Genomic DNA, 27,633 nt, shown 5'->3' on the forward strand with positions numbered 1-27,633 from the left:
CGGCTGGCCAACCTCCTGCATAACCTCCCTGGCCCTGATCATGTACCGGTGGGGTCTCTCGGCCTGGCCTGTGCCCTCTCACAATCCAGGACCCCTCAGGGGATGTCAGCTGGTTTTGGACAGATCCTGCAGGCCAGGCCAAGGGACCCCACTGGTGCACGAATTCGTGCACTGGGCCTCTAGTACTAATGAAAAGAACAGAGTGATTTAGAATTCATTTTGTAATGGCAACTGAAGATAAGTTTGTTAGATATTAACAAACCAACTATGAAGATTCAACTAAAAAAAAAGTCAAATATTCTCATTTTCCCAAACTGCCCTGGTTCAAGTCCTTTTTCATTTATTATGGAGAGTAGATGGAATCAGTTATAGTAGTGTGACCAGAGTATGTTGTAAGATTAACAACTGACTTTACATGCGTAGATTATAACACTGTAGACACAATTCATATGATTATATACCTGAACCATTACTCTATTTTAGATAGTTTTAGAAAAATTGAAAGTTGCAAAGTGGCTGCCTTTTATTTGTAGGGGGTGTGGGAGCACAGAATGAACTGTATTTACTTAAACAAATAAATAACTGATTAATGTTTAAAAAAAGAGAAAGGGTATACTTTTTAAACATCTTCATCTTTCAGTCCTAAATTCTGTATTTCTGCTATTTATTCATAGCATTTTTTGGCACTAAGCAAAGAGATCCCTAGGGTGAGAAATTAGCCCTTCCCTCCCCCCACGTAATCCTCTTCCTTCTGCTCAGCCTTAGGGCTGAGTTGGCTATAACTGTACACTCCTACCCTGAGCCAAAGTATCCAAATAAATCCCTTACTATCAGTACTAGAGCACTAAACAGTCCTATAATCATGAACCAGACTGTATTTTTTTCTTAAAAGCTGAATGCAATTTTAATAAGCTTGCTCTTACTGAAAAACTTTACATGTTTATTATTCTATGCTAATTTTAAATACTTTATCCATCTAAGAGAATTGATAAACATTTACTGAATATCTTCTTTGTGTAGAAAACAATTTTTGATGTTATGAAAGTAACAGTGTGAGTAAAAAGAGGAAACAATGTTTGAACCAAACACCAAACAATCTATATTTATCTAATTGAAACAAACAAATTAAGGAGTTGTAAGAAAGGCAATATGTTATTATTCAACCCATGTAAGTTTGACATAGCAAAATTCATAAAACTGGATATTTACAAGGTGAAAAATAAGATATTAAAACACTAAAGAAATTAACTGAACATTCTAAACATAGTTTAGTTCAGTGGACAAATTCACTGTACTTACTCTGCAAGGGATAGAAGAAGTCTGAGTAGGACAAGCTAAATTGTGTGGAATATATAATATGAATGAATTATCTGGCTATTAAAGGGAAGCTAGAATAAAGCCAGGAGGTGGTGATGAAGCAGAAATGACTATATAGCAGGACAGGACTTTTTACCTTCACTAAGTCAAAAGTAAATCACTCAACCCCTGGAGTATAAGGAACTTCAATATATCAAGAGAAGTGATTTCAAAGAAATGATATAGTCAACTGGTACATATTATGACTTTAAGTTGTTTTATACTGATTAAAATAGGAAGAATAATTACTGTTTGAAATCTCACATATAAAATCAACATTAACTTCAAATACTAATCTCAGAAGTGAAAACTAAGAAATGTGGCAATACTATTAGAGAAAATAAAATTGGTAGAACACCTACCTTAATACTGTAAGCGTCTGAAATAAGAGTCTTTGGATCTAAAATTTCCACAACAGCTTCTGGAATAACTGCTTTCTTCATGCAGGACATGTTGAAGCCATAGACATCATCCCAAAAAGCAATTCTATCAGCATGTTTATTCACATCACTTACTGCCACAAGGCTGATAGTGCAAATATCAGGGTAGACTGCAAGAAATAAAATATCCAACAATTTAGCATTATCTCCCTTTATTACAAAACAGAATTTTAAAAGGCTAAATATAAGTATCAAATCCATCAGTATGGCTCACTAGCAATTGATTACTAACAGTGGGGGATTTATGAAGGTATAGCTCATGGAAAATAACCAAGTCCCATCGTGTAGCTCCCTTAAAAAAAAAAATTTCCATTATTGTGATGGTAAGATTAAAATAAGGATTTCACCAATGGGTTGCTATTAAAATAATTAACAGAGGATGGCATAATTAGGTAATCCTGAAATGAACATATTTATTAATATTAAACTTAGAGTATGATGACTTTTAAAAGGTACTAGATCTTTATATATAGCTTTGGAACATGCAGAGAGGGACAAATCATTTAAAAAGATAATATCTTAAAAATTCATGTGATGGAATATTATAGTTGTGTAGAAGACCACTTCATATCACTGAGGGGATATATTCAAGGAATATTTAGGAGGTCGAATTCATAGTACTTTAAGACTGGCTGGCTATGGAGGTGAGGAATAGGAAAGAGTCAAGGATGACAGTTTTTAGCTTTATAACTGGGCAGAATGTGGTACTAACCATTATAATATGGAATAAATAAGGGCAGATTCAAGAGAAATATGAGAGTTTAATGCTTATGACACAAACGGGTAAAAATATCCACCAAGCAGCTGAATATAGGTCTGAAATTCAAAAGAGAATCTGGGCTCAAGATATAAATTTGGGACCATGAGCATATAAATGAAAATTAAGTTATGGGAGCTCATGAGGTTCCTAAGGAGAATACATGATGAGTAACAATTTAAGAGATGTGTAGAAGAAAAGGATATTGAAAAAAAATGGCTGAGAACCTGGGGTCACAGGAGTAAGAGGAAAACCAAGTGTTAAGAGCATTAAGGGAAGAGAATGATTCAGGAAGAAACTCTCCTCTGATAACAAGGATAAATCTTTATAACAAAAATTTTTAAATAATACTGATTTTTATTAATAAATAAAAAATGAACTTTGTCCTTCAAATGTATCAACATGAATTATCACATTATCATAAATTAAAATATAAATCACATTTTCCTATAACAACAAATTGAAAGCAAGTACATATGTACCAAAGAAATGCACAAAAGAAGTAATTTTATGACTATCACTTAGCCTTCAGACTTAAGCAGTAAAGAAATAACTTTTTCTTTCCCCCAAACTTTGTTTCTATCCATAGCCTTAGGAATTTTATTATTCAGTGACAACAGCACTAAATTATCTTCCAAATAAAGCCCATGATAAGATCTGCTGGCATTAAAGCAATTGCTTCTTCCACACCTGACATGTGAGACTCCAAGAATAAATACTTGGTGCTCTGCCACTGATAAGAAGTTTCTCCAGTCCTCCTTACAGAGGCCTGTCAGGCAGATATGAGAGCTGGGCTAGTCTACTTCCATGTAAATTCAGATACTTCTACTCTCCTCTACAGACTTGGTAAGCCTCTTGCCTGTGCTTAAATTTTGGATACAAATTCTTCCAAGTAACTGATTTGTTATTGAAAATGCTAACTGAGCAAAAATATCAGCTACATGAAAGTATGTTTAGTTTCTTACACCAGATCTTTAAGATAAGAAACACTGAAGAAACAGAATTCTGAAGCAACTTTAGATATTTGGAAACTTCTTTATGCATTCTTTCTGGGACTCAGTATGACAATAGGAGAAGCCTTCCTACATTATGCTGTCACAGACAATCCTATATAATGAAAGTGTAATATGCAAATCGACTGAACAGCAGAACGACCAGTTGGCGGGGGGTGGGGCCGGCAATCAGGCAGCGCCAGGCCAGCCAAGGCACATGCCAGCAGGCAGAGGTAGGGAATGGCAATGTGGGGGTGGGGGGGTGACCACCAGCGGTGGCAGAGAGGCGACCGGGGGCCCACCCAGCGGCCTCCTGCAGAGGGAGACATCCCCTGAGGATTCCTGGACTGTGAGAGGGTACAGGCAAGGCTGAGGGACACCTACCTCCCAGTGCATGAATTTTTGTGCATCGGGCCTCTAGTACATAAATAAATGAGCATGGCTAATGTTCCAATAAAACATTATCTACAAAAACAGTCAGCAGGCAGGCATAGATACCTCTGATATAGAGAAATGGATGAGGGAGGTATCAGGGCCACCATATTGTACTACTTCAGAGAGTGCCACTCACACTGCAGTCTATGGGAAATGAATATCCTCTGGAATGCACAAATATTCAATTCACTTAGCATGGTTCATAGAGTCCTTCTATTTTAGGATATTATTTTAAATCTTAGTGAAATTTAAAAAATATCATCTCTTTATCAGGAGTTGGCAAATGACAGGCCATGGGTCAATTCAGCTCACTGCCTGTTTTTATAAATAAGTTTAATTGAAACACTGCCATGGTCTATGGCTGTTACTGTGGTAAAGCTGAGTAGTTGGGAGAGAAACTGTGTGGCCTATAAAGCTGAAAATATTTACTATCTGCCCTTTGGTAGAAAAAGTATGCTAACTTCTGGCTTTGTATCTATTAAGCAGTATGATCCTATACTAATATAATAAAAGCCTAACATGCAAATTGACTGAATGGTGTAACGACAGGTGGAATGATTGGTTGCTATGACGCGCACTGACCACCAGGGGGAAGACACTCAATGCAGGAGCTGCCCCCAGCCTGCAGGCCCCAGGCCAGCCAAGACGGGTGCCAGCGAGGGACCCTCTGATCGCCCTGCCTGTCTCCCCGCAGAGGGAGGTGACTGGCAGTGGCAGTGGCGGGCAGGGCCAGCAAGTGGGTGGTGCCAGGCCGGCCAAGGTGGGTGCCAGGGGGGTCCCCCAATCATCCTGCCAGTTGCCCCACAGATCAGTCCCGATTGCCAGCCAGGCCTAGGGACCCTGCCTGTGCACGAATTTTGTGCACTGGGTCTCTAGTTTACTAATAATTATTTCTACTAAGAATTAAGGATAACTTTTTCATAAGGAAAAAATGGTATCTCACTAAAAGTAATTTTGAAAGTTTTGAAAATATGTTGATAATAAAGAAATAAAGAGGAATATGATTTTACTTTTTCTAGTGGTGAGCTAATCATATTTCAAGCTAATCACATTTCACAAAAGTACAGAAATATCACAGTTTTTATATCTGTTAGAATTTAGAAATGAAATTACCTTTTAGTTACTAAGTTCTATGAGTATTCATAAAGGACTTGTAATCAGTGTTATAGGTGTGTTTGGTTCTATATCCACCTCCTCACAGCTGGCTAAAATGTTGGGCCACCTGCCCGAATCCTGACTAACCCTTTACCTTCACATTCTGACACATCTGTCATTTGATTTTTGTCAGATAGAAGCATAATTGAATAATTATTCCTCCTTGTAGGTGAAATTAACAAAGCGCTGATTGGACAAAAGCACCCTCTTAACAGACCATTTATAAATTCACAGCTTTGACATCTGTGTCCTTCTCGATTCATTGCCCAGAATTCATTTGTCACTAGAACAGCTCACATTGTGAATAGATAAAGGTGGGAAAGCCTTTATCCCTTAGAAATGCCTCACAAACTTTTGGACACTAAAGGGTAAGACTGAGCTGCATAAAGAAACAATTCTAGTAAACACTAGCATCATTACTTGTATAGAACAAGAGAGTAAAAAGTTTAGAACTAAAGAAGATAAAAATAAAAATAAACTGTCCTTTTTGTAATACCTATATATAAAAGCCTAAGCGATCATCCGACCAGCCAACCGTCTGACCAGCCGAACATCTGGTAGCTCTGATGTGCACTGACTACGAAGGGGCACACGCTCAATGCACAGGCATGGAAACATGAAACAGACTGATGAATCTCAAAGGGAAAGGGGGAGGAGAGATGGCGGGAAGAGATTAACCAAAGATCGTATATGCATACTAGAGGCCCGATGCATGGATTTGTGCACTGGTGGGGTCCCTCGGCCTGGCCTGCAAAGATTGGCTTGAAACCGGCCCAGTGTATGAATTTGTGCACCAGTGGGGTTTCCTCAGCCTGGCCTGTGGGGATTGGGCCAAAACCGGCTCTCCAACATCCCTCAAGGGGTCCCAGATTGTGAGAGGGCACAGGCCAGGCTGAGGGACCCCGCCGGTACACGAATCCATGCACCGGGCCTCTAGTAGAGAAATATTTGATTGAAATAACAGTCAATTATAAAATTATTGATAGGCAGAAGAAAAATGTAGTTCTAAGTCACTAAGTCAGTAAATATTTTGGGAGTTGAACAAGCCTAAAAACTGATTTCCAATTTACATAATAAGGGTATTTTAAAACACTTAAGACTTATTTGGAAATTGGAAACATTTTCCCATCATTAATTTATAATAGTGACTAAGCCACTAAAACTTAGCTAGGCTAAAATGTACTGAAAAATTATGTACTAAAAAAAGTATAAGTTAGTATTACTACAATATCACTGGAAGAAAACAAAATAATAAATCTGAGCAAAGAAGATCTGATGATGAGGAAGCAGACAGCGAGTTCTGGAAACACTAAAGGAAACCTCAAAGCACTATGAACCACTGCCATTAGCTGATGGCACACTGACATAAGTTATGCAAAAGTCAAGTGCTATGTAAAATGCAGGTATTAATACCATGATTGCTTAAATTCATTTCCCACTCGAATAAGGTAAAAACCTAACACTAATCTTTGTTTACCAGCTGTAACTCAGGAGGGAAATTGACATTTATTGAGTAACTATGTTATATCAAGCCATTTAGACTTTTGACTGATTCTATAAAGGTGGATTACAGATTTTTTTACAGATAAGGAAACTGAAGTTCACAAAAATAAACTAACCTGCTCAAATTACTGGTTTAATTAGCTAACCAGATAACTAGTTAATTGACAAACCAGGGATTCAATTTACGATCTATCTGCAAAATCTATGTGCTTTCCATTATGCCACATTTATGTTTTTCCGAAGGAAAACAGAGAAAGAGGAACCCCATTTTCCTAAGGACACTTATTGAAAGAGGAAGAGGAGAAACGGTTGAGAAGAACTGGAGATTAATAAGATTTCAGGGCAAAATGAAGAAAATGGAAATGTTCAGCTTTACTCGGCCTGAGTTAAAAAAAAAATGAGATGGACAAAAAGAAATACTAAAAGGAAAGCAATTAAGCAGAAATTAGAAAGGAGGACAAACTGTACTGCTCAGTTTTCCAGCAGCAAGGACAGCATATTTGCAAATCTGGAATTTATAAGAGGCCATTTTTTAAAAGTGTAGATCAGGCTTCCAATCAAATTACTAGTACAATATAAAACCTTTGTGTAAAACCTTTGAGAGGCACAGATCTATCAGAGAATGGTATATATCTTTACTCTATTTTGCTGCCCCCTTCTGAATTACTTGTGAAATTCCCTGTTATGAGACAGGGCCTGCTTCCCTCTACAGAAGCTGAAAAATGACAGAAACTTGCTTTCCCTCGCTCCCTTGCAGGTGAGGCATGTACACAGAAGCTAGGCCCCACTAATGACATGCACCTAAAGCTCTGTCTACCTTTCAGAGGCCACAAGGTCTACTGTTAGCGAGATCAGCATTGCAATGTGTCAGCTAGTCCTCAGCATTAGAAGTGGTATCACTTCTAAATCAGTAGTATGAGATAATTTTAAGCATCGTTCCTAAGTGTATAAACTTACAGCCTGGTTTTATCCTTCTCACGCAAACTTTTAATCTACCCTATTGTCTTAATAAGTTCCTTTTCTGTTGAACAGCCAGGGTAGAGTTCTATTTCTTCCAACAAGAACCCTATTTATGCAGAGGGAAACATACATTGTAAATAAATTCCTCAAACTGGGCTGTTCCACTAGTTTTGGGTTCAAAAGGCTCTGATGTGGGGCTTGAACATACATTTTTAACAAAAGGTCCATAGAGATTGTGTTGGTCTGTCAATATTAGAAAACAGTGAGCTAGGAAATGGCTATTTCAGTAACTTTATGTTGTATTGGACATTGTCCTCAACTTTATAATCTCAATGGTTATAACTCAAAGAAGGTATATATTCTGAAGGACTCCATTAAAACTTTGAGCTTAGATCTGACTGTGTGTGTGTGTATGGAGGAACCTTTCATTTTGCTTGTAATGAAAGGCAGTGAAAATGACTTTCTTTCCTAGTAATGTGGAAGATGTCTCCTTTAATGGGCCCCTAAATTTTCTATGAAGCAATTGTGATCTCAAAAAACTACTACCAGCTTTATGAATTAAGAAAATGAATTATTTCTACTCAATGAATACTCAAGTTATTGGCTGACTATGTTTTTATAAAGGTTTTATTTACTCTATGCCATTATATATATGAGAATAAAGTGAACCCTAATATAAAAGTAAGCCATGGTCCCTTCATGCATATATGGGTCTTCAATATTCTCCCTCTCTCATAATTCAATCATCTTTCCAAATTCTTTGCACTGCTAATTGCTTAGTAAATCTTTCCATTAGGAAAACGTAACAGAAAACTCTTTTTGCAATAGCAGAATGTGCATCTAGTTGATTTGGTGATACTCATCAAGGCATATTCAAATGCACAAAATAGGCAAAACCACTTCATGTTACTCACTTGACTTCTTCTTTTCTCTTTTTTTTTTTTAAATATATTTTATTGATTTTTTACAGAGAGGAAGGGAGAGAGACAGAGAGTTAGAAACATCGATGAGAGAGAAACATCGATCAGCTGCCTCCTGCACATCTCCCACTGGGGATGTGCCCGCAACCAAGGCACATGCCCCTGACCGGAATCAAACCTGGGACCCTTCAGTCCGCAGGCCGACGCTCTATCCACTGAGCCAAACCGGTTTCGGCCTTCTTTTCTCTTGATTGTGTTAACAAATAACATTCAACAGCACTGCTTAGGCAGGTAATGCTGACCTCTTTTCAGTATACCTCCAGATTATCTTAGTGCTAATATTAGTCATAAAAAAATATAGAAAGAGCTAGACTTATGAGCCTCCATTTTACTAGTAACCCTCTGATGCTGGGAAAAAGCTCTGCCACTACTTCAACTACAACCTCATTATTCACATGCTCTAAGTTCTTAATGAATTTCATCAACAATTCAATTTAAGTACATTAAGTTGCTGTCACTCCTTCAGTAAGATCAATGAGTATCACCGAGGGAGGTATGGAAATAGTTTTCTGAATCTTCCCTAGAACAACTCAAGGCAAAAATCAGATTCAATAAAATACACTTTTAGTAAGGAAATAATGAATAGTGAAAAGAAAGATCCAGCAAATCTGAGATTTAAAAAAAAAAAATCAAGGCCTGACCACTTAATATGTGTCATCCAGGTCACATTTGTTTCTAAAACCTCAAAGAGCTATTGTGAGGTTTACATGTAATAACATAAGTAAAGGTAGAGTATATTATTTGGTAGCTTGTATAGACAATCAACAAATGGTAATATTATTAATTTTTAGTCATGAAGTGTGGTTCTCACTTTTTTTAAAAGCCACTGCATTTATAGAATGATATAGCTAATAAGTTGCAGAGTAAAATATATCTAAAAATTCTAGCCAGGTTCATGTCAGAGACCAGGGACATATCTTAAAATGGTTGCAAGAAATATAGTGATGAGAGCATTTTGAAAAAAGAAAGGCAATCCATTTAAATGTTATTAAAAAAAAAAAAGGACTCTACTATACTGGAGAATTTTCTCTGTTTTATGTTTTGGCCTTATTGATTTCTATTATACCCTTACTACCAAAGTAATTTCATAGACCACAGATCAGCAAGAGGCATAATATGGTCCAGTGCTTTATGTCACTACTTCCAAATATCTCCTTTTCATCTATTTGTATATATACTTTTAGCACTTGTACTCTGGTCATGGATACCATTTGTTGATCCTGAAGCTTTGAGGAAGAGAAGGTGCAGGGAGATATGAATGAAGGGAGACCGATGCTATTCAATTCAGTTTTAATGATTCAATTCAGTAAACATGTATGATGTTCTACCTATGCTGCAGGAGCTATGGAGCTCACTGAAGAGTCAAAGATGAGCAAAACATAGTCTCTGCCCTGAAAGAGAACATTTTGTTTGTATACAATTCTACCCAGCAGAAGGTCTATAAAAACATAATCTCACTCTGAGTAAGCAGAGTTAACATGATTAAAAGTTAATAAAAAGAAAGCCTTCCAAATTTATTGGGGTCCATTTAAAAATACTGATTGGGTATGTTATGTATTAACAACTTAGTAGAAACCAGTCACTATTTAAATTTCTCACTAAATCACACAGAAACCAGGTTTATATATTTAGTGAAGTCATGGAAAATCTGCCATTAAAGTGAACAATCTCCAATCTAGAATGCAATATTCTTTTGGAAAAAAGAAAACTAAATGTCATAAAGATTAAAAATAAAAAACTTTGTGACATTTTGACTTGAGAATCAAAGAACTTCAAAATCTAGTCCTTAATGTTTTTACAAAAAAGTGTTCTTGAGAATATCATTAACTTTGAGTCCTGCATATCTAAACTAATGAAAGGGTAATATGCTAATTAGCGAACATCTTCCAGACAACCTTCTGGACATCCTTCCGGACAAAGCCGCAGCAACTGCAAGGGCCAAAGCTCAGGCAGCCACGGAGGCTGCGTGGGCCCAGGCTCAGGCAGGCAGTGGCAGCAGCAGTGGGGTCATGGGGGCAGCGCCTTCCCCTGATCCACCAGGTCGCCTCCCGCAGAGGGAGGCCAGACTATGGCTTAGGCTGGGGGCCAAGGCACAGGCAGTTAGGGGCGATCCGGCTGGTGGAGGAGCAAGTTAGGGGCGATCAGGCCAGCAGGCAGAGGCAGTTAGGGGGGGATCAGGCAGGCAGGCAGGCAGGCAGAGGGGTTAGGGGTGATCAGGCAGGCAGGCAGGTGAGCGGTTAGGAGCCAGAGGTTCCAGATTGCAAGAGGGATGTCTGACTGCGGATCGGGCCTAAACCGGCAGTCGGACATCCTCCGAAGGGTCCCAGATTGGAGAGGGTGCAGGCCGGGCTGAGGACACCCCACCCCTGTGCACGAATTTCGTATACCGGACCTCTAGTCTTATATAATATTCTACTATCAACAGTATACTGAACGAATGTCTTATAGCTTCATCTAATGGAAACATCTTTAATCTCTATTGGGAACTTTCTCAGTCACGCATAGTTTATTTGAAATCTAAAAGTTCTTTTGGTTCTGTCAGACTAAAATAGGTTATTAAAACTAGAATTTTATACTTACCTGATCCTCCTTTTGTCAAGTATTTGTTCTTTGCATAAAGAACAGAATCTAACATAGATTCGAAAAGAAGAAAATAACCCTGCAGAAAACAGGAAAAAAAAAAAATTGAGTTTGGAAATGTGTAATATCCTTACAGAAAGATCAGTTTAAATATCTGCCTACTCTTTTAATAAAAATATATATACTTTGTCTATGCCACAAAATATTCTGCAAAGTTTGAAATTATTTTTTGTAATAAGTTCTCTACATAATAATTGTTAGAAAACCAGGCCAGGGTATAAAGTGAATCCAGAAAATTTATTACGGTAGAATCTACTGAACCATTTTTTATCTGAGCTTCTACTTTCTAGACTATTGTTTCTTTCTCATTAAAGAAATGTTTCAGATGGAAATTGTTGACAACACCTGTAACTCTCCAGAATATTGCAAAATTAATCTAGAGTGGTTCTTAAGATTTTGCTCTCGGGGGACGTTTGGACACATTTTGATTGTCACAAATGGGGATGGGGTGGAGGGATGCTACTGGCATTTGGTAGAGATAGACAAGGATGCTGATGAGCATCCTATAATGCACTGAAAAGCCCCCATAACAAAGAACTATTTGGCCCCAGATGATATATCCTGGTTGATCTGTTCTGGTCTAGAACATCATTTTCCAAACAGTTTTCATGCCCCAGTGACTTTCTCTTTGGCTAAAAAAAAAAAGGGGGGGGGGGAGTGGGCGGGGAGAGTTGGCTTTAATACAAGAGATTTGAGAAAGACCAGATGCTAGGGATTCATAGTGCACATTGGCACAATAAGAGTTCTAAGAAGTGTTAAGGTAAAGAGCACTGAGGAACATACTTTAACCACTCTTTGACTAGACACCTCTTTTTTTCTATTTAACAACTATCAACACCTTGCACAGCTAGTGTTGTTTGAAACACAGCCCCAATACACTCCAGATTTTAGAGAACAGTAATGAATCCTCTGCCAAGGTAGGAAAATCATAGGTCAAAAGAAAAGATAACTTGTCCCTACTGCTATCACAAGCACAGTGCATTCTAACAGTATGCTATGGTTTATTAAATAAATGACAAAGTAATCATAAGTGAGAAGTTAATGCCAGTTTCAGTTAGTCTTTCTCCTTCTAGGGGCCCATCCGCCAACAGCCCTGATAAGCAAGGAAAATTAAGTGCTCGGTGCAGAGCTTAGCACATACTATATCTATTGGTTAGGGTGAACCAATATGAATTTTACCCTGATGTTAGCATTCTAACTCAAAAACTGTTCTCACTCATTTGCTTTGTGTACAAATAACTGTTTGACAGGATAAATACAACTGTCTTTAACAACAATAAAGTTTTTTTTTAATGGTTTCTCTAGAACAAGAAAATGCAAATCCGAATGGATAATCTTCCCAAGAGATTAACAGCACATTTAAATTACAGAAAACACAGCTCTCATGCTTGAATCACTTATGAAGGAAGCTAATTAAATTGCCGCTAGCAACTCTATTTTGGCATTTACCCCCAACACACTAATTCACTGATAAGAAAATAATTGCCTACAAAAGAAAGATTTTGCAACAAAGCTTTTACCAATCTATTTACATTAGGAAAATTAAGGATTTGGTGGAAAGTCTTTCTCTAGATAGATTTCTTCAGTAATATGTCTAACTCTTACAAGTTAGTTCCCCTTTAACATCATTTGTGTATTCAAAGCATAAGAGATTTTTGGAATTCAAATAAATCTTTATCAATCTGACATGACATACAGATCTATGCACACAAATGCTAATAAATAAGCATTCATCAACTGACTAAGGTGAATAATAATTTATGCTAAGAAATTATTAAAAGAGGAGGCATCACCCTGGCGATTTTTGCTCAGTGGTTAGTCAGCCTTCAGATCAAAGGGTTGTGGGTTCGATTCCAGTCAAGAACATATTACCTTAGTTGCAGGTTCCCTTACTGGGGTACCTGGGGAGGCAACCAATCCATATATCTCTCTCCTATCAATGTTTCTTTCTTTCTTTCTCTTTCTCTCTCTCTCTCTCTCTCTCTCTCTCTCTCTCTCTCTCTCTCTCCCCCTTCCACTCTTTCTAGAAATCAATGGGGGGGAAAAAAAAACACATCCTGAGGTAAGGATTTATAACAACAACAACAACAACAAAACAACAAAAGAAGAGGCATCCATTTGCCCTACAAGGAAAAGATCAGCTGATAAAACATGTTAATAGGCTGAAAAAAAAAATGGTTCCTATTTGTAAGAGTGCTGAAGGTTTAAAGAAAAAATAAAATAAATTCACATTTTGGTACAAATTAAGTACTCATGATAGGCCAATCATTTTTGGAAGGGGGTATTAAAAACTGTTACTGATTTGGCACTGTGTCAAAACTGTTTCTAGTATTACTCTTTCAAAGCAGTTAGCTAAATCTAAGTATTTTGCTTCCATATGCTCAAATACCATCTTACTTTCATGCACTACAAACCAAAAAAAAGTCTTTAATCAACAGATTAAAGTACATCCTTCTAGCAACACATTCCTTTATCGCATTGAAGATAAAGATATTATTAGCCATTCATCAGAGATTAAATTACATTGTATTTTAAATTGATATTATGATCAATACCAATGGTATAGTGGTTGAGAGGATGGATTCCTGGATTTAATCCCAGATGAGCCCCCTTTTCTATTGGCTAAGTTAACATCATTATGCCTCAGTTTCTTCATCTGTAAAGTGACAGTGACAATGACATTGTATTTCATATAGTTGTTGTGAAGATTAAAATGTTCATACATGTAAAAGGTTTAGAACAATAAATTTTACTAGCCCAGATGAAAAAAATTAAGAGCTATGTAAAAAACATATTTGTAAAGGCTAATCAGAATTCTGAAATTATGCTTAATATTAGAGAATAAAGGTTTACCAGACTGTCCAGATTGATGTATTAACATTTATTTAGTGAAGAGTCTTATATTACAATCCAGAGTAAGAAGTAAAATTCCTTTTCCCCCAGGAGTTAATCAGAACACATTTTCTTGTGTCACTTCTTTTTTCACATCAGCCAAGACTATGTGTATGTATATACACACCAAAATATGTAGTAATATATATATCTATAGATACATCTGCTAAAAAATTATTTAAAATTAATAAAATTTTAAAAACCCTGTCAAAACAACTTGATCAGTTGGACACATTAGAGACAATTCCAAGATTCTTCTTAAAAAGATAATCCAGGGATTTTTCCCCTCCCCTGGGCTAAAAAATCAATTTTACTTAATACTCTGAACTGGTATTTATAGCTTAAGACTTTCCCATCCATTTGCTTTCATTTAATAAAATAAAAACCAATAGGCATTTTCCTACTTACCCCTTCATGATTACCTTAGCTAAGATTAGAATCCTGATAAGATAATATTAGAGATGGTTTCTAAAGTTCTAACTATTTAAAACAACCTAATTTTCAGACGAGAGAAATCAGTACTAGAGAGGTTAAGTAACTTATTTTAAGTCATGTTGATGGAAAAATAACACTGGACAATTTTTTTGTTGTTCTTTTTTTTTCTTTTTACTTTCTTTCTTTCTTTTTTTTTATTATTAGTTAAGGTATTACAAATGTGTCCTCATCCCCCCCATTAACCCCCAACCTCCCCCACACTGGACAATTTTTAGCATCTCTTACAAAACAGTGGCCTTAAGATTCAATTCCCAATGCTGCTAAACTCAACAGTGAGATAGACTGCAAACAAACAGAAGAAAGGAATCATCATCCCTGGCACTAAAAATGCCTTCTCATAAATGCCATGTCTTTGCTTCTCATTTTTTAGAATCAGCCAACACAATAGGGTCAGAGAATTTATGAAAGTAAATGATCAAATGCTCTTCCTGATATATATAAAGAAAGCATTCAGCACAGTGCCTGGCACAGAGTTAACACACAGACCATATCACAGAGCTCTTTAATTTGGTGGAAGTCACTATATAGGAGTCAACTACTAGAAGGTAGAACTAGACTAAGCTATATAGAAGAAGGACACAGCAAGTCTTTTCCATTTTTTTATCATTTTTGCTCTTCACTGGTGTATAATTAAAAAATACTGCCTGGTCGGCATGGCTCAGTGGTTGAGCGTCAACCTATGAACCAGGAGGTCACTGTTCAATTCCCAGTCAGGGCACATGCCCGGGTTGTGGGCTCAACCCCCAGTGTGGGGCATACAGGAGGCAGCCGATCAATGATTCTCTCTCATCGTTGATGTTTCTCTCTCCCTCCCTCTCTCTCTCTCTCTCTCTCTCTCTCTCTCTCTCTCTCTCTCTCTCTCTCTCTCTCCTCTCTCTCTCTCCTCCCTCCCCGCCCCCTTCTTCTCTGAAATCAATAGAAATCTTTAAAAAAAAACCAAAACTTTCGTCTGGTGGGTGTTGGTCAGTGGTTGAGCATTGACCTATGAACCAGGAGGTCACAATTCAATTCCTGGTCAGGGCACATGCCAGGTTGCGGGCTTGTTCCCCAGTAGGGGGCATGCAGGAGGCAGCTGATTAATGATTCTCTCTCATCATGGATGTTTCTATTTCTCTCTCCCTCTCCCTCTCCCTTCCTCTCTGAAATCAATAAAAAAATATTTTAAAAACAAACAAAAAACACAATACTTTCCTCTAGAAAGTATGTGTTTTGCTTTCTAAAATTAAAAATTTCAAATAATAGTGGTGATGACTGTTAAAGTTCATTGTGTTAAATGTCTTTATATGAATCATCTTATTTAATTCTTCCCTAAAGCACATTATTATTTCCATTTAACTGATAAGAAAACAAAGCTTAAAAATGTTAAATTACAACTTAAAATAAGAGGACTTAAAAAACAGCTCATAATCATGGAAACAGCTGAATGAGCCAGGATGTGAACCGTGGTGTAAAAACACAGGCCAAGTTCTGAATCATTATTTTATGTTGCTTCTTAAATTGATTTGCTGGATTGAAAATGAGATTTAGTATGTGCATTGTACTAGTTATAATTAAGTACTCAAATGTTCTGAAATAAAAAATTTCCCATAGAGTATATTAAACAAGAACTGAATTTACAGTAGATGTATGATTCATAGTATTTCAAATTGATAGTTTAGTTGGCAACTATTACCACCATTTCATTGTAAAAATTATCAATTTAGGAAAATCAATTGAAGTACCAGAATATATGTAGAATCAATATATATTTGTGAGCTAAATTAATATGCCTAATTAAAAATATTAACAGATGAGAAGATTCATATAATATTGTTAATGGTTATTGTCCTTTCTCTCAACTTTCCACTTTGCTAAACTTCATTTTACTATAGGCTCCCTCCGTGACAGTATAGCCTTTAATTTCCTGGGAATTGTCCTTGGTTCTGACCAAGTCATTCATTACTGATACCAGAGGCTTTGTTCCAAATGCCCTGCTCAAGACTGTAATTTCACAGGCTGCTGCTTCACCTGTAGGGGTGCCATCTGGAAGAGAATTATAGTTGGTATTTTCTCCCATAATGCTCATGGGGCATTCTTCTGTCCAAACTGACATTTACTTTTCAAAATTAAAGTTTGCATTTACACTTAAAAAAATTAATTACTAAAAAAGGAATACATTGATTAAATCTGAGCTAAAAACATTAACATTAGTCATTAAAATGAGAACCTTATTTCCCAGTTCATATCTTCTCGTAATAAACTTAACTTGTGATATCTTCAGAATAAGTTTCTTTTGTTGTCTTAATTTTTTCCCATTCAAATAACTGAATTACTGTTATACCCTTAGGTAGAATTAACTATTTAAAAGAGCGAGGCAAGGGAGAAGCACAGGTACAATGAAGAGTGAATCTGTAGAAAGTTTAGTAACAAATAGTCAATAATCTCAACTTAAAGATAAAAATAAAAGATTGCTTCCAATAAATAAACAAGCCTACAAAATCTAATTCCTAATTCTTAGTATGTTTCTGAAGTATAATCAATATTCGGTAACATTTTTTCCAATACTATTATAAATTCTATAAGATTTACTGTAGATAGAATTTTATCCAATTTAATTAGGACTACTAGTCATTTGTTAGTGGAAAACAGTATACTTTAAGTAAAAATATATAAATGCAAATTTGTTTAACAGTACCCTCTGAGCATGGATCGACTGTTTAGAATCCTCACCATCTTCCTTGCATAATAAACCTCACTCAAAATGAATTGTAAATAATTTCCAGTTTGGGTTATTTTAAAATAGAAAAAGACTTATTAACCAATGTCACCCCAATAAATTAGATAAAAAGTAAAAAAATAACAGAAAAAGAATTTGAGGCCATTTGCCAAGTGAAGAGTCCCTGAATTTAATAACTCTCACCCTCCCACACTTACTTTTTCAGAATTTGTTTTACTGATTATTTTATTCAACATTTTTTACAATCCTGTTCAATATCTATGTTAGTATTAGCTGATTTTACATAAATAAGCAGGTAAACAATGCAATAAGCTCTTGGTAAATGCATAACCCAACTGATAGGACAAAACAGGAACAGCATACTGAAGGTAACTTATTAAATTTTAATGTTTAAGGTAGCCATAAGAATCTAACAGGTGTTTTACAAAATTAATGCAGAACATCAATTCAATTGCATATCCATGTGACAAAAAATCCATGTGATTTCACCTTTCAAGGAAAGTGTTCTTTGACGCCCAAGATTAGGTTAGGTGGCCCTTATAATATCATCTAAATTGGAGGATGTTATTAACAATGCATAGAAATTAGATCTTTAAAGCAGGGTTTCTCAATCCTGGCACTATTGACATTTGGGGCCACATAATACGTTATTGTGGGGACTGTTCTGTACATTGTAAGATGCTTAGCAGCATCCCTGGCTTTACCTGCTGGAGGCCAGCAGTACTCTCCTCCTGTTGCTACCCTTTCCTTCCCCCATTGTAACCTAAGATGTTTCCAGACACTTCTACTGCTCAAATAACCACAGAAGCGCAAAATTGGACAGCCTCCCTCCATGGAGAACCACTGCTCCAGAGATATCCAAAGAAGTAATTAGATAAGCATTTTCTCCCATCTACAGTGCTATTAGCTAAAAATGTACAAAACTTAAAATTTTACAGGATGTGTCTGATCTTGTCGATCTCAGAAGATTTTATAAGGATGTAAAGTTACCTCTTTTTATTTCACTATTATATTTATAATAGCCTTAGATATTGAACACCTGAATTGCAAAGATTTTTAGTGATTTCCCCAGTCTATAATTTGATGCTTTCATTTTAAAATGTACTGATGCTAACCACTTCATCACAAATATAATGAAGCTACATGAGTTTTAAAAGTAATTATGCAAAAATAGGTTATTAAAAGGAAGATTTATATGCCTAGTTATATATGTATGCAATAATGTAAACAGAACACATTCATATCTGTTTATAAATGCTTAGAATAGTACACAATTCTAGTACACAATTAATTAGAAAAATGATAGACTAAAGGGCCAAAAATATTATCTCAGAAAAAACACAATACCTCAGAATAAAAAAGAAGCCAAGCTTAATCAAGATTAGATAACAACCCTAAAACACATAAAAATATCTGATGTGCCTGGCCAGTGTGGCTCAATGGTTAAGCTTTGACCTATGAACCAGGACCTAGTCATGGTTTGATTCCTGATCAAGGCACACGCCTAGGTTGCAGGCTCAATCTCCAGTAGGGGGCATGCAGGAGGCAGCCAATCAATGATTCTCTATCATCACTGATGTTTCTGTCTCTCTCTCCCTCTCCCTTCCTCTCTGAAATTAATTTAAAATTTTTTTAAAAAAATCTGATGCAAAAACTGATTATTGAAAAGGGAAGCAAACAATTCCTATAGGTAGAAACTGCATTATTATTCTTTTAGTACTTAGTAAAACAAGCAAACAATAAATATTTAAAAGACTAAATGATCCAATGGACAATTATATAACATTTCACCGAAGGATTGCAGAATACACATTTATATTCTAAGTGAATGTGGAACATTCAATGAGACATCATATGCTGAGCCAAAAAACAAATCTGAACACATTTAATGGAATGATAACATTTATAGTATGACCTATGATATCAACCAAATCAAACTAGAAATCAGTAACAGAAAGATATATAAAAAATTTCCAAAAACCTAAAATTAAACAACATGCTTCCAAATAATTTGTGAATTAAAGCAGAAATCACTAGGGTAATATTTTGCATTTAATAAAAACAATTGTGGGATGTTGCTATAGCCGTCATAAAGGGAAACCTGAAGGTTTAAGAGTGGTGGGAAAAACAAGGTATAGAAGAAAAATATGTAGAGTATGCTTACCTGCACTAAATATGGTGGGGTTTGTAATCTGTTTTGTTCACTGCTTTATCCTGCCTAGGGCAATGCCCAGCAAATAGCAGCCACACAATATTTGTTAAATGAATGAGTGTCCCAAAGGGTGGGACGACACATACATATTTAAAATAGATTAAAATATTTCAGGTAGGATACACTAGAAACTAGTAACCGACTTTATTGGCAGATTCAAGGTAGGTCCTGAGTGGTAAGAAGGGGCAAAATTTGTAACTTATACGTATTATTACATAGTCCAAAACCAAATTTTATGTATATATCACAAATATTTGTCAGAGCAGCTCCTACTTCATTATTATTTCACTAGTCACTAGCTTCAATGCAAGAAGAATGAGAATAATGGTAATAACTACCAATTATTAAGAGCCTATTCTGTGTACTTGCTATTGTCCTGCATGATTACTTCCTTTTCCTCCTCTCATCCCTTACAACATACAGTTCTCATTTTTCAATGACATGGACTTGTGGAGAACATAACTCAGAACAAGAGCTAATTTCCTCTGCATATTCTTCGAAGAGTTTGAAACACATTTATTAGTTTAAGTCGTTCCTCCACTAGATGGCTCACTTAATCAACAAAAGACTGACCAGTCAAATTAGCCCTTTTCCCCAAAGCTAACTGTCCAATCAGCAAGTTTACAAAAAAAGAAAAAGTAAATCACCTGGAGATCTTCCAAATGTACATGTGGACCTTACTCTAGAATCACAGAATCAGTTTCCAAGGACAAGGGTAGAGGATGAATCTGTTTTTCTAAAACAACTAGCCTGGCGCACAGATTCATCCAGGGCATGTCCATCCCGTCTAGACCAGTCCCAATCAGGTAGACAGGGGCCAGCTGGAGAGGGGACGCGGGAGGGCTCCAAGGCCAATCAGCTGGACCCCAGCAGCAAACTAACCTACTGGTCAGAGCGTCTGCCCCCTGGTGGTCAGTGCGCATCATAGTGACTGTTCGAACAGTGAAATGAATGGTCAAACACTTAGCATATTAGGCTTTGATTATATTGGACTAGAGGCCCAGTGTACGAAATTCGTGCACTGGGAGGGGGTGGTCCCTCAGCCCAGCCTTCACCCTCTCCAATCTGGGACTGCTGGCTCCCAACCGCTCGCCTGCCTGCCTGCCTGATTGCCCCTAACCGCTTTTGCCTGCCAGCTGATCAATGCCTAATTGCTCCTCTGCCAGCCTGATCAATGCCTAACTGCTCCCCTGCCGGCTCGATCGTCCTGAACTGCCCTCCCTTGCCAGCCCGGTCACCCACAACTGCCCTCCCCTGCCGGCCCGGTCGCCCCCAACTGCCCTCCTCTGCAGGCCTTGGTCACCCCCAACTGCCCTCCCCTGCCGGCCATCTTGTGGCTGTGGGCACTGCCATCTTTGAGGGCGGGGCAGTCAATTAGCATATTCCCTCCTTATCGACTGTGGGTGCCACCTTTGCAATGGTGTAAGGGTCAATTAGCATATTCCCTCTTTATGAGGTAGGATTCCCAACCTCCACGGTGGTTGATAAAAATCATTAATTATAACTGGATATTCTCTTTAAAATACCATTACACTATTAGATAGCACTTTATTAAAGAAAATGATGTTAAGGTACCCATATATAACAGAGTGATTCTATAATGCTTATAAATTATATACTTTTAAGGCTACAGAAAAGATGAACAACATTAACAGTCTGATTCAGAATTTAAGAACAAGGTCTCATTCCATTTCCAGCAACAATGCATTTCAGGAGCTAATAATCCTCTAAGTACAACAAATATGATAGAAGAAATAAAAAGAACATCTTGTTAGATGCATCAGTAAGCTGGCTTTCACCTTGAGAGCATTTGCTAAACCTAGTGAATGAACATAGGAAAACAGGAGACAAAACCCCAAACTGGATATCCTTCAAAAGTCAAATGGTTAAGCCATGGTGCATCCATATCATGGAATACTACTCAGAAATAAGGAACATACTATTGATAGATACCATAATTTGGATGAATCTCCAAGGAATTATATTAATTTTAAAAAGCCAATCCCAAAAGGTCACATAATACATGATTCCTTTTGTACCACATTCTTTAAGTGACAAAATTATAGACATTGAGAACAGATTTCTGGTTGCCAGAGATGAAGGTGAGAACTGGAAGAGGTAGGTGGTGTGGCCATAAAAGGACAACAGGTGGGATCGTTATAGGGATGGAACTGTTCTGTATCTCAATGGTATCAATATTAAGATCCTGGTTGTTCTACTGTGTAATAATTTTTCAAGATATTCTCATTGACAGAAACGAGTAAAGAGTATAAGCGATCTCTGTATTATTTCTTATAATGGCGTGTGATAATCTATAATTATCTCAAATAAAAGCTTAATTGAAATAAAAATTTATAAAACAGATAATCAAATGCAATATGTGGACCTAACTCAGATCCTGATTCAAAAAAATGAAGTGTAAAAACAAAATAAAATTCATGAAACAACCAGGGAAATGTAAACACATACTAGATATTAAGGAATTTTTCATGTAACATGGAATTGTGGCTACACTGGTAATTTTGTTAGGCTTCACAATGGCATAAGGAATATATGTATTTTAAAAGTCCTTATTGGTTAGAGATAGCAAGAAAAGGGTAATGGCATGGAGACAGATAAAACAAAAAAAAAAGGGCAAATGCTAATAAGTTAGATGATGGGTGCATGAAGTTCAGTGAAACATTCATTCTATATTTTTTTACATTAAAAATGTTCCTTAGTCAACTGTTTTTATAATATTAAAATTAAATGCAATGGCTTTGCCTTTACTGTATCATTATCCCAGGTACATGGCAATACGGGGGGGGGGGGGGGGGGGGGGAGGAGGGGGAGTGCAAATCATTTAAGGTAAAACCCAGGCATCAAAAAATTTTCCACAGATAATTTCCTTGGAAAATAGATAGCATAACATTAAAGAGTACTAAACACTCAAAATACACAAGAACAAAGCACCATTAGTGAGGGGCAACAGAAACAATAGCACAAGCAGTCCTATGTCCAATACTGCAATCAAAAACACAAAATGTAAAATAAGTATGTTATGATTCATTAAATGAAAAGAAGCTTGAAGATAATAATAATAAGCGAGCAAAATTTTAAAAGAACCAAAAAAAATTCCTAAAACAAAATTGAAATAAAAAACTCAATGGATGAGTTTAACTAATTATTAGAAATAACTTTAGAGCCCTAGCTGGTTGGGGTCAGTGGATAGAGTGTCAGCCTGTGGACTGAAGGGCCCCAGGTTCAATTCTAGACAAGGGCACATGCCCAGGTTGAGGGCTCAATCCCCAGTGGGGGGCATGCAGGAGGCAGCCAATCAATGATTCTCTCTCATCATTGATGTTTCTCTCTCTCTCTCACTCTCCCTTCCTCTCTGAAATCAATAAAATATTTTTTTAAAAGAAAAAAAGAAATAACTTCAGAAAGAATTAGTAAATTGGTGGACTGAAATGAAAAAAAATTATCCAGAGTGCAGCCCAGAAAGTCAAAACATTAGAAACTATAAAAGAGGTTAAGAGGCATTAAAAAATCAACACACTGTTTCATGTACAAAAGAGTAGCAATGATGACTGTCACTGGCTCCAGATTGGAACTTAACACTACATTAAATCTGAACATTTCAAAATCTCCCTGAAACTCCAGCTATTTGGCTAAAATTATGTTTATTCAAAATTTTCAGCGGTAATGAGGAATGGCTTCTTGGTGGTAGGGCTGGCAGGAGATGGTGGTGGTGTAATTTTTTTTTTTTTGGCGGGGGGGGGGGGCGTGGGGAAGAGGATGGGCAGGAGAGAGGAGACTGAGTCCGCAGGTCCCTTATCCATAATTATAAAATAAAACAGATTATTTTTAATTTTTTTGATAAATTCATTTAATGAAAATATATGTATCAAATACAGTTGTTGGTTTTTGTGTGCGTCTTTTTTTTAAAATATATTTTTATTGATATTAGAGAGGAAGGGAGAGGGATAGAAACATCAATGATGAGAGAGAATCATTGATTGGCTGCCTCCTGCACCCCACTACTGGGGATCAAGCCTGCAACCTAGGCATGTGCCTTTGTTCAGAACTGAACCTGGGACCCTTCACTCTGCAGGCCAACGCTCTTATCCACTGAGCCAAACTGGCTAGGGCTGTTTTGTTTTTTCTAAATATATTTCTTTTATTGATTTCAGAGAGGAGGGGAGAGGGAGAGAGAGAAACATCAAATGAGAGAGAATCATTGATTGGCTGCCTCCTGCACATCCCCCCACTGGGGATTGAGCCCACAACCCAGGCATGTGCCCTTGGCCAAAATTGAACCTGGGACCCTGCAGTCTGCAGGCCAATGTTCTATCCACTGAGCCAAACTGGCGAGGGCTCAAATATGGTTTTTTACAAAAGTTTAAAACTGTCTAAATGATTAAAATTTTATCTATGTAGAAATACTATATACCTTATCTTTGTCAAATTGGCATATCAATAAGTCAAATCAGTTGTCAAATAACATTAGTTTTACTTTACACATTTAAAAATAAATATTCTGCTTTGACTTATTTCAAAAGTAAATTACAATAAGTCCTTACTAGTCTTTGGAGTCTTTTACACAAACATATTTAGGTCTCTAAAACTTAGAAAGTAGAAAAATAATACAGTAATTCTTTATTATGACTTTAAAAAGAAAAAAAAAAGTTGATTTATGCTTTTTCAAAAAAGATTATGAATGGCCAGTAAATAAGGGCTATTTCAGAATCAAGTACCACAGAAAAATTACAGCTGCTTTTAAAATAATGCCACCATTCTGCCATTCATCAAATAAAATTAAATGCAGAAAACTGCTATCTTACTGGGGTTTTTTAAACCAATAAAAGCACTTTTTCTACCGATACTTACCATCCACTCAGATATAATAACATCCACTTTTTCTACAGGAAGATGAACTTCTTCAATCTTTCCTTTAATTAGTATGATAGTATCTTCAAGTTTATTTAGTCTGAAAATTACCATAATGAATTTAATTAGTATGTTAAACAGATTCTGAAAACTAGTTAAATTACATAATTTCTTGACAACTTTTCAAATTATTTTGTGGAACTGAAAGTATATTCAAAGTTTATTTCCTGGGCATATAATTACTTTTTGGTCACTTCATGAATGCCCAGGATTATTGTTAGTTAATAATGCAATACAGTGAACCAATATTTAAAACTTCATCCTGAGCCCTGCCGGGTGCCTCAGTTGGTTGGAGCGTTGTCCCCTACACCAAGAGGTTGTGGGTTTGATTTCCGGTCAGGGCACATGGTCAAGGCACATACCTAGCTTTCTGGTGGTATGGTAGGCAACCGATTGATGCCTTGATATCTCTCTCTCTCTCTCCTCTCCCTTCTCTTTCTAAAAATCAATAAAAACATATCCTTGGGTGAGGACTTAAAAAAAACTTCATCCTGAAAAGAAATTCTAATTTTATCAAGAATACATGTCAATAAAGTTACTAGGTCTTTTGTTTAAGGGAGCGGTGGAGACAGACAGACTAGCCAACAAAAGTATGTTTTAAAGGGAAGTGTGTCATATTGAAGAGAGAATTAGAAGCCAGAAGCCCTCACTTTGAATCCCAGATTCTCTAGCACTTGTCAGCTAAGTGATCTTCAGCGAATTATAATAACCTCACAGAACCTATGTGCTCATGTGTAAAAGAGAATAATGATACCTGCCTATCCATGTCACGACTTACTATGAGGATCAAATATTTATGAAAGCTATATATATCTTCAAGCACTACATAATGGTAATGATATCATCATAATAACAATGTGATGTATGCTGTATAAAACTTGAAATTGTGCTCCAATCATAAATTAATTTTGTCCAATGGTGTTTGTAATATGAAATAAGTAATGGAGTTAAAGAGATCATATCAAAATGCTAAAAGCAAGCTACTAAATTTATAACTAGTTAAATAAATTCTTAATCATCAAAGGACGTATATGTCAATTATAAAGGATTTTTTTTCCTGCTAACAAAAAGGAATTTCCCATCTCAACTTCATCGAGGTATTTTTAACATAAAATAAAATACATTCATTGTAAGGGTAAATTTTGTTGAATTTTAAAACTGAGATACTTGGGTGGCCTCCATCATCATCCATATATAGAACATTTCTATCTCCTCAAAAAGATTCATAGGTGCTCCTTCCCAGAAAATCTTCCTATCTACAGGCAACTACCGATTTTCTTCCCTTCCACTATATCTTAGTTTTGTATTTTGAGGAGTTTCATATCAATGGAATCATACTGAATGTATCCTTTTGTGTCTGGTTTCTTTCAACAGGCATACCTTTTAGATTCATACATATTTTTGTGTATATAAGTAGCTCATTCTTTTTTATTGGTGAGTAGTATGTCACTGCATGATAAAATACAATTTTATTTATCCACACCACTGTGAATGGAATTCTGGACTGTCTCCAGCTTTGAGCTATAAAGAATAAAGCTGCTATAAATATTTGTGTGCAAGTAGAATTGCCCTATCGAATGGCAGTGTATAACTAATATTTTAAAGAAACTGCCAATTTGTTTTAAAAAGTGCATGTACAATTTTACATTCCCACCAACAATATATGTGCATTCATGGTTATTCAAATCCTTGTCAACATTTAGCATTATTAATATTTTAAATGTAACTGCATGGTGAGATTTCACCATTGCATTTTCCTAATGACCAAACATATTTTTAATATGCTAAATGGTCATTTTCCTGTACTGTCTTTTGTGCAAATTTTTTGCCCATTTTAAAACTCGGTTCAGTTGTAACATTATTATTTAGTTTTAAAGAGTTCTTTACATGTTCTGGATAAAAACCTTGTCAGATTTATGTATAGTGAAATGGAGGTGGGTGGGATTCTAAAATAAAATAGATTCATTATAGTTCTTGTTAGTTATGCATATTATAACATATTTTTATGTTTCATACACTTAATGTGTGTTATATTTCACACAAAAGTTAAAAAAAGGATGCCTATATCATATTTAAGTTTTTTCAAGGGAATATTTCATATAATTCTTTTTGACAAAATTGCTACAATTGCATACTATTGACTGGAACATTTATTAAGGCTTTAACAGTTACAAACACTTCAAAGAAAACAAAAGCAAGCTTCTTAAAAGAGAAAACTTTTCCCATTGCCTAAAAATATCTTCAGAATGCTTATGCAGAAACAAGATGTGCTCTGTAAGAGGCCATCTGCTCAGGCTGTTTATTGTCTCCTACAAGTCATAATCCTATTTGCATCAGTAATTACTTGTTCAAATATAAATATAGCGGGAAAGATTAAGATTTCAGGGAATACACAGAAAATAAATGACAAAGGCCATAATTCCCAGTAATTCTGTATTAAATAGCTTAATACAGATATTATTTACATAGATAACCTCTTTCATGAGACTATTTACCTTAATCACCATCTAATATCTCATTCATGAAAAAAACTATAGATTTTACTTACTGTTCTCAAGCAGCTCCTCACTAAACCTTACTTTAGCATAAAAACATTCTAAATGAATTCTATCTCTGGAAACACCTGCTCAAATACTACCATAGCTTTAATCTATAGAAATATGACATTGCAATAAAAAAGGTACCTTAAGTAAATCTCTTAACTAATCCAACAGGCAAAGAAATTACTAATTTTTGAGTGTAAATTTGTTAGAAAAATCAACACTTTCCTATCTCATATCGAGATCATAGGTAACTGTCAGTTCTTCTCTATCCTCTCTTATGTCTTCGTAACATAAAAACATCTCCCCTTTCTTTAATTTAAAAGGGAGGAGAATTGGGTAGGGAAGTAAAATTGGCTGCACTAGAGAGAATGAATGACAGAGAGCTGTGGAAGGCAAAGACAAAGAACAAATAACTGAGTCAGTTACATGTAGATGCATTAATTCAGGTGGGAAATGTAAAAATGTGAATTAAGGCATTCACACAGTTATTGGGTAATGGTGCTATCTATTCCATATACCTGAAGCCATCAACCAAGATAAACTAGGATGACAGCATATTTAAAGTAAACATGAAGATTCCTGATGTGCACCTGGTATCTGACATGGATTTACACTACGACTGGTCACA

General features: G+C 36.2%; 1 protein-coding gene across 1 annotated transcript in view; it reads right to left on the bottom strand.

The window, feature by feature from the left end:
- Positions 1-27,633, bottom strand: part of PRMT3 (protein arginine methyltransferase 3) — a 98,996-nt gene that overhangs the window by 44,264 nt on the left and 27,099 nt on the right. Inside the window, exons 10-12 of the mRNA XM_081098635.1 lie at positions 24,403-24,502; positions 11,159-11,237; positions 1,719-1,906 (exon numbers count right to left, since the gene is read on the bottom strand). Coding sequence (XP_080954761.1) covers positions 1,719-1,906; positions 11,159-11,237; positions 24,403-24,502 — 367 coding nt within the window. The remainder of the gene's footprint in view (positions 1-1,718; positions 1,907-11,158; positions 11,238-24,402; positions 24,503-27,633) is intronic.

This window comes from Myotis nattereri, assembly GCF_964212035.1.
Source record: "Myotis nattereri genome assembly, chromosome: 9".
Classification (NCBI taxonomy): Eukaryota; Metazoa; Chordata; class Mammalia; order Chiroptera; family Vespertilionidae; genus Myotis; species Myotis nattereri.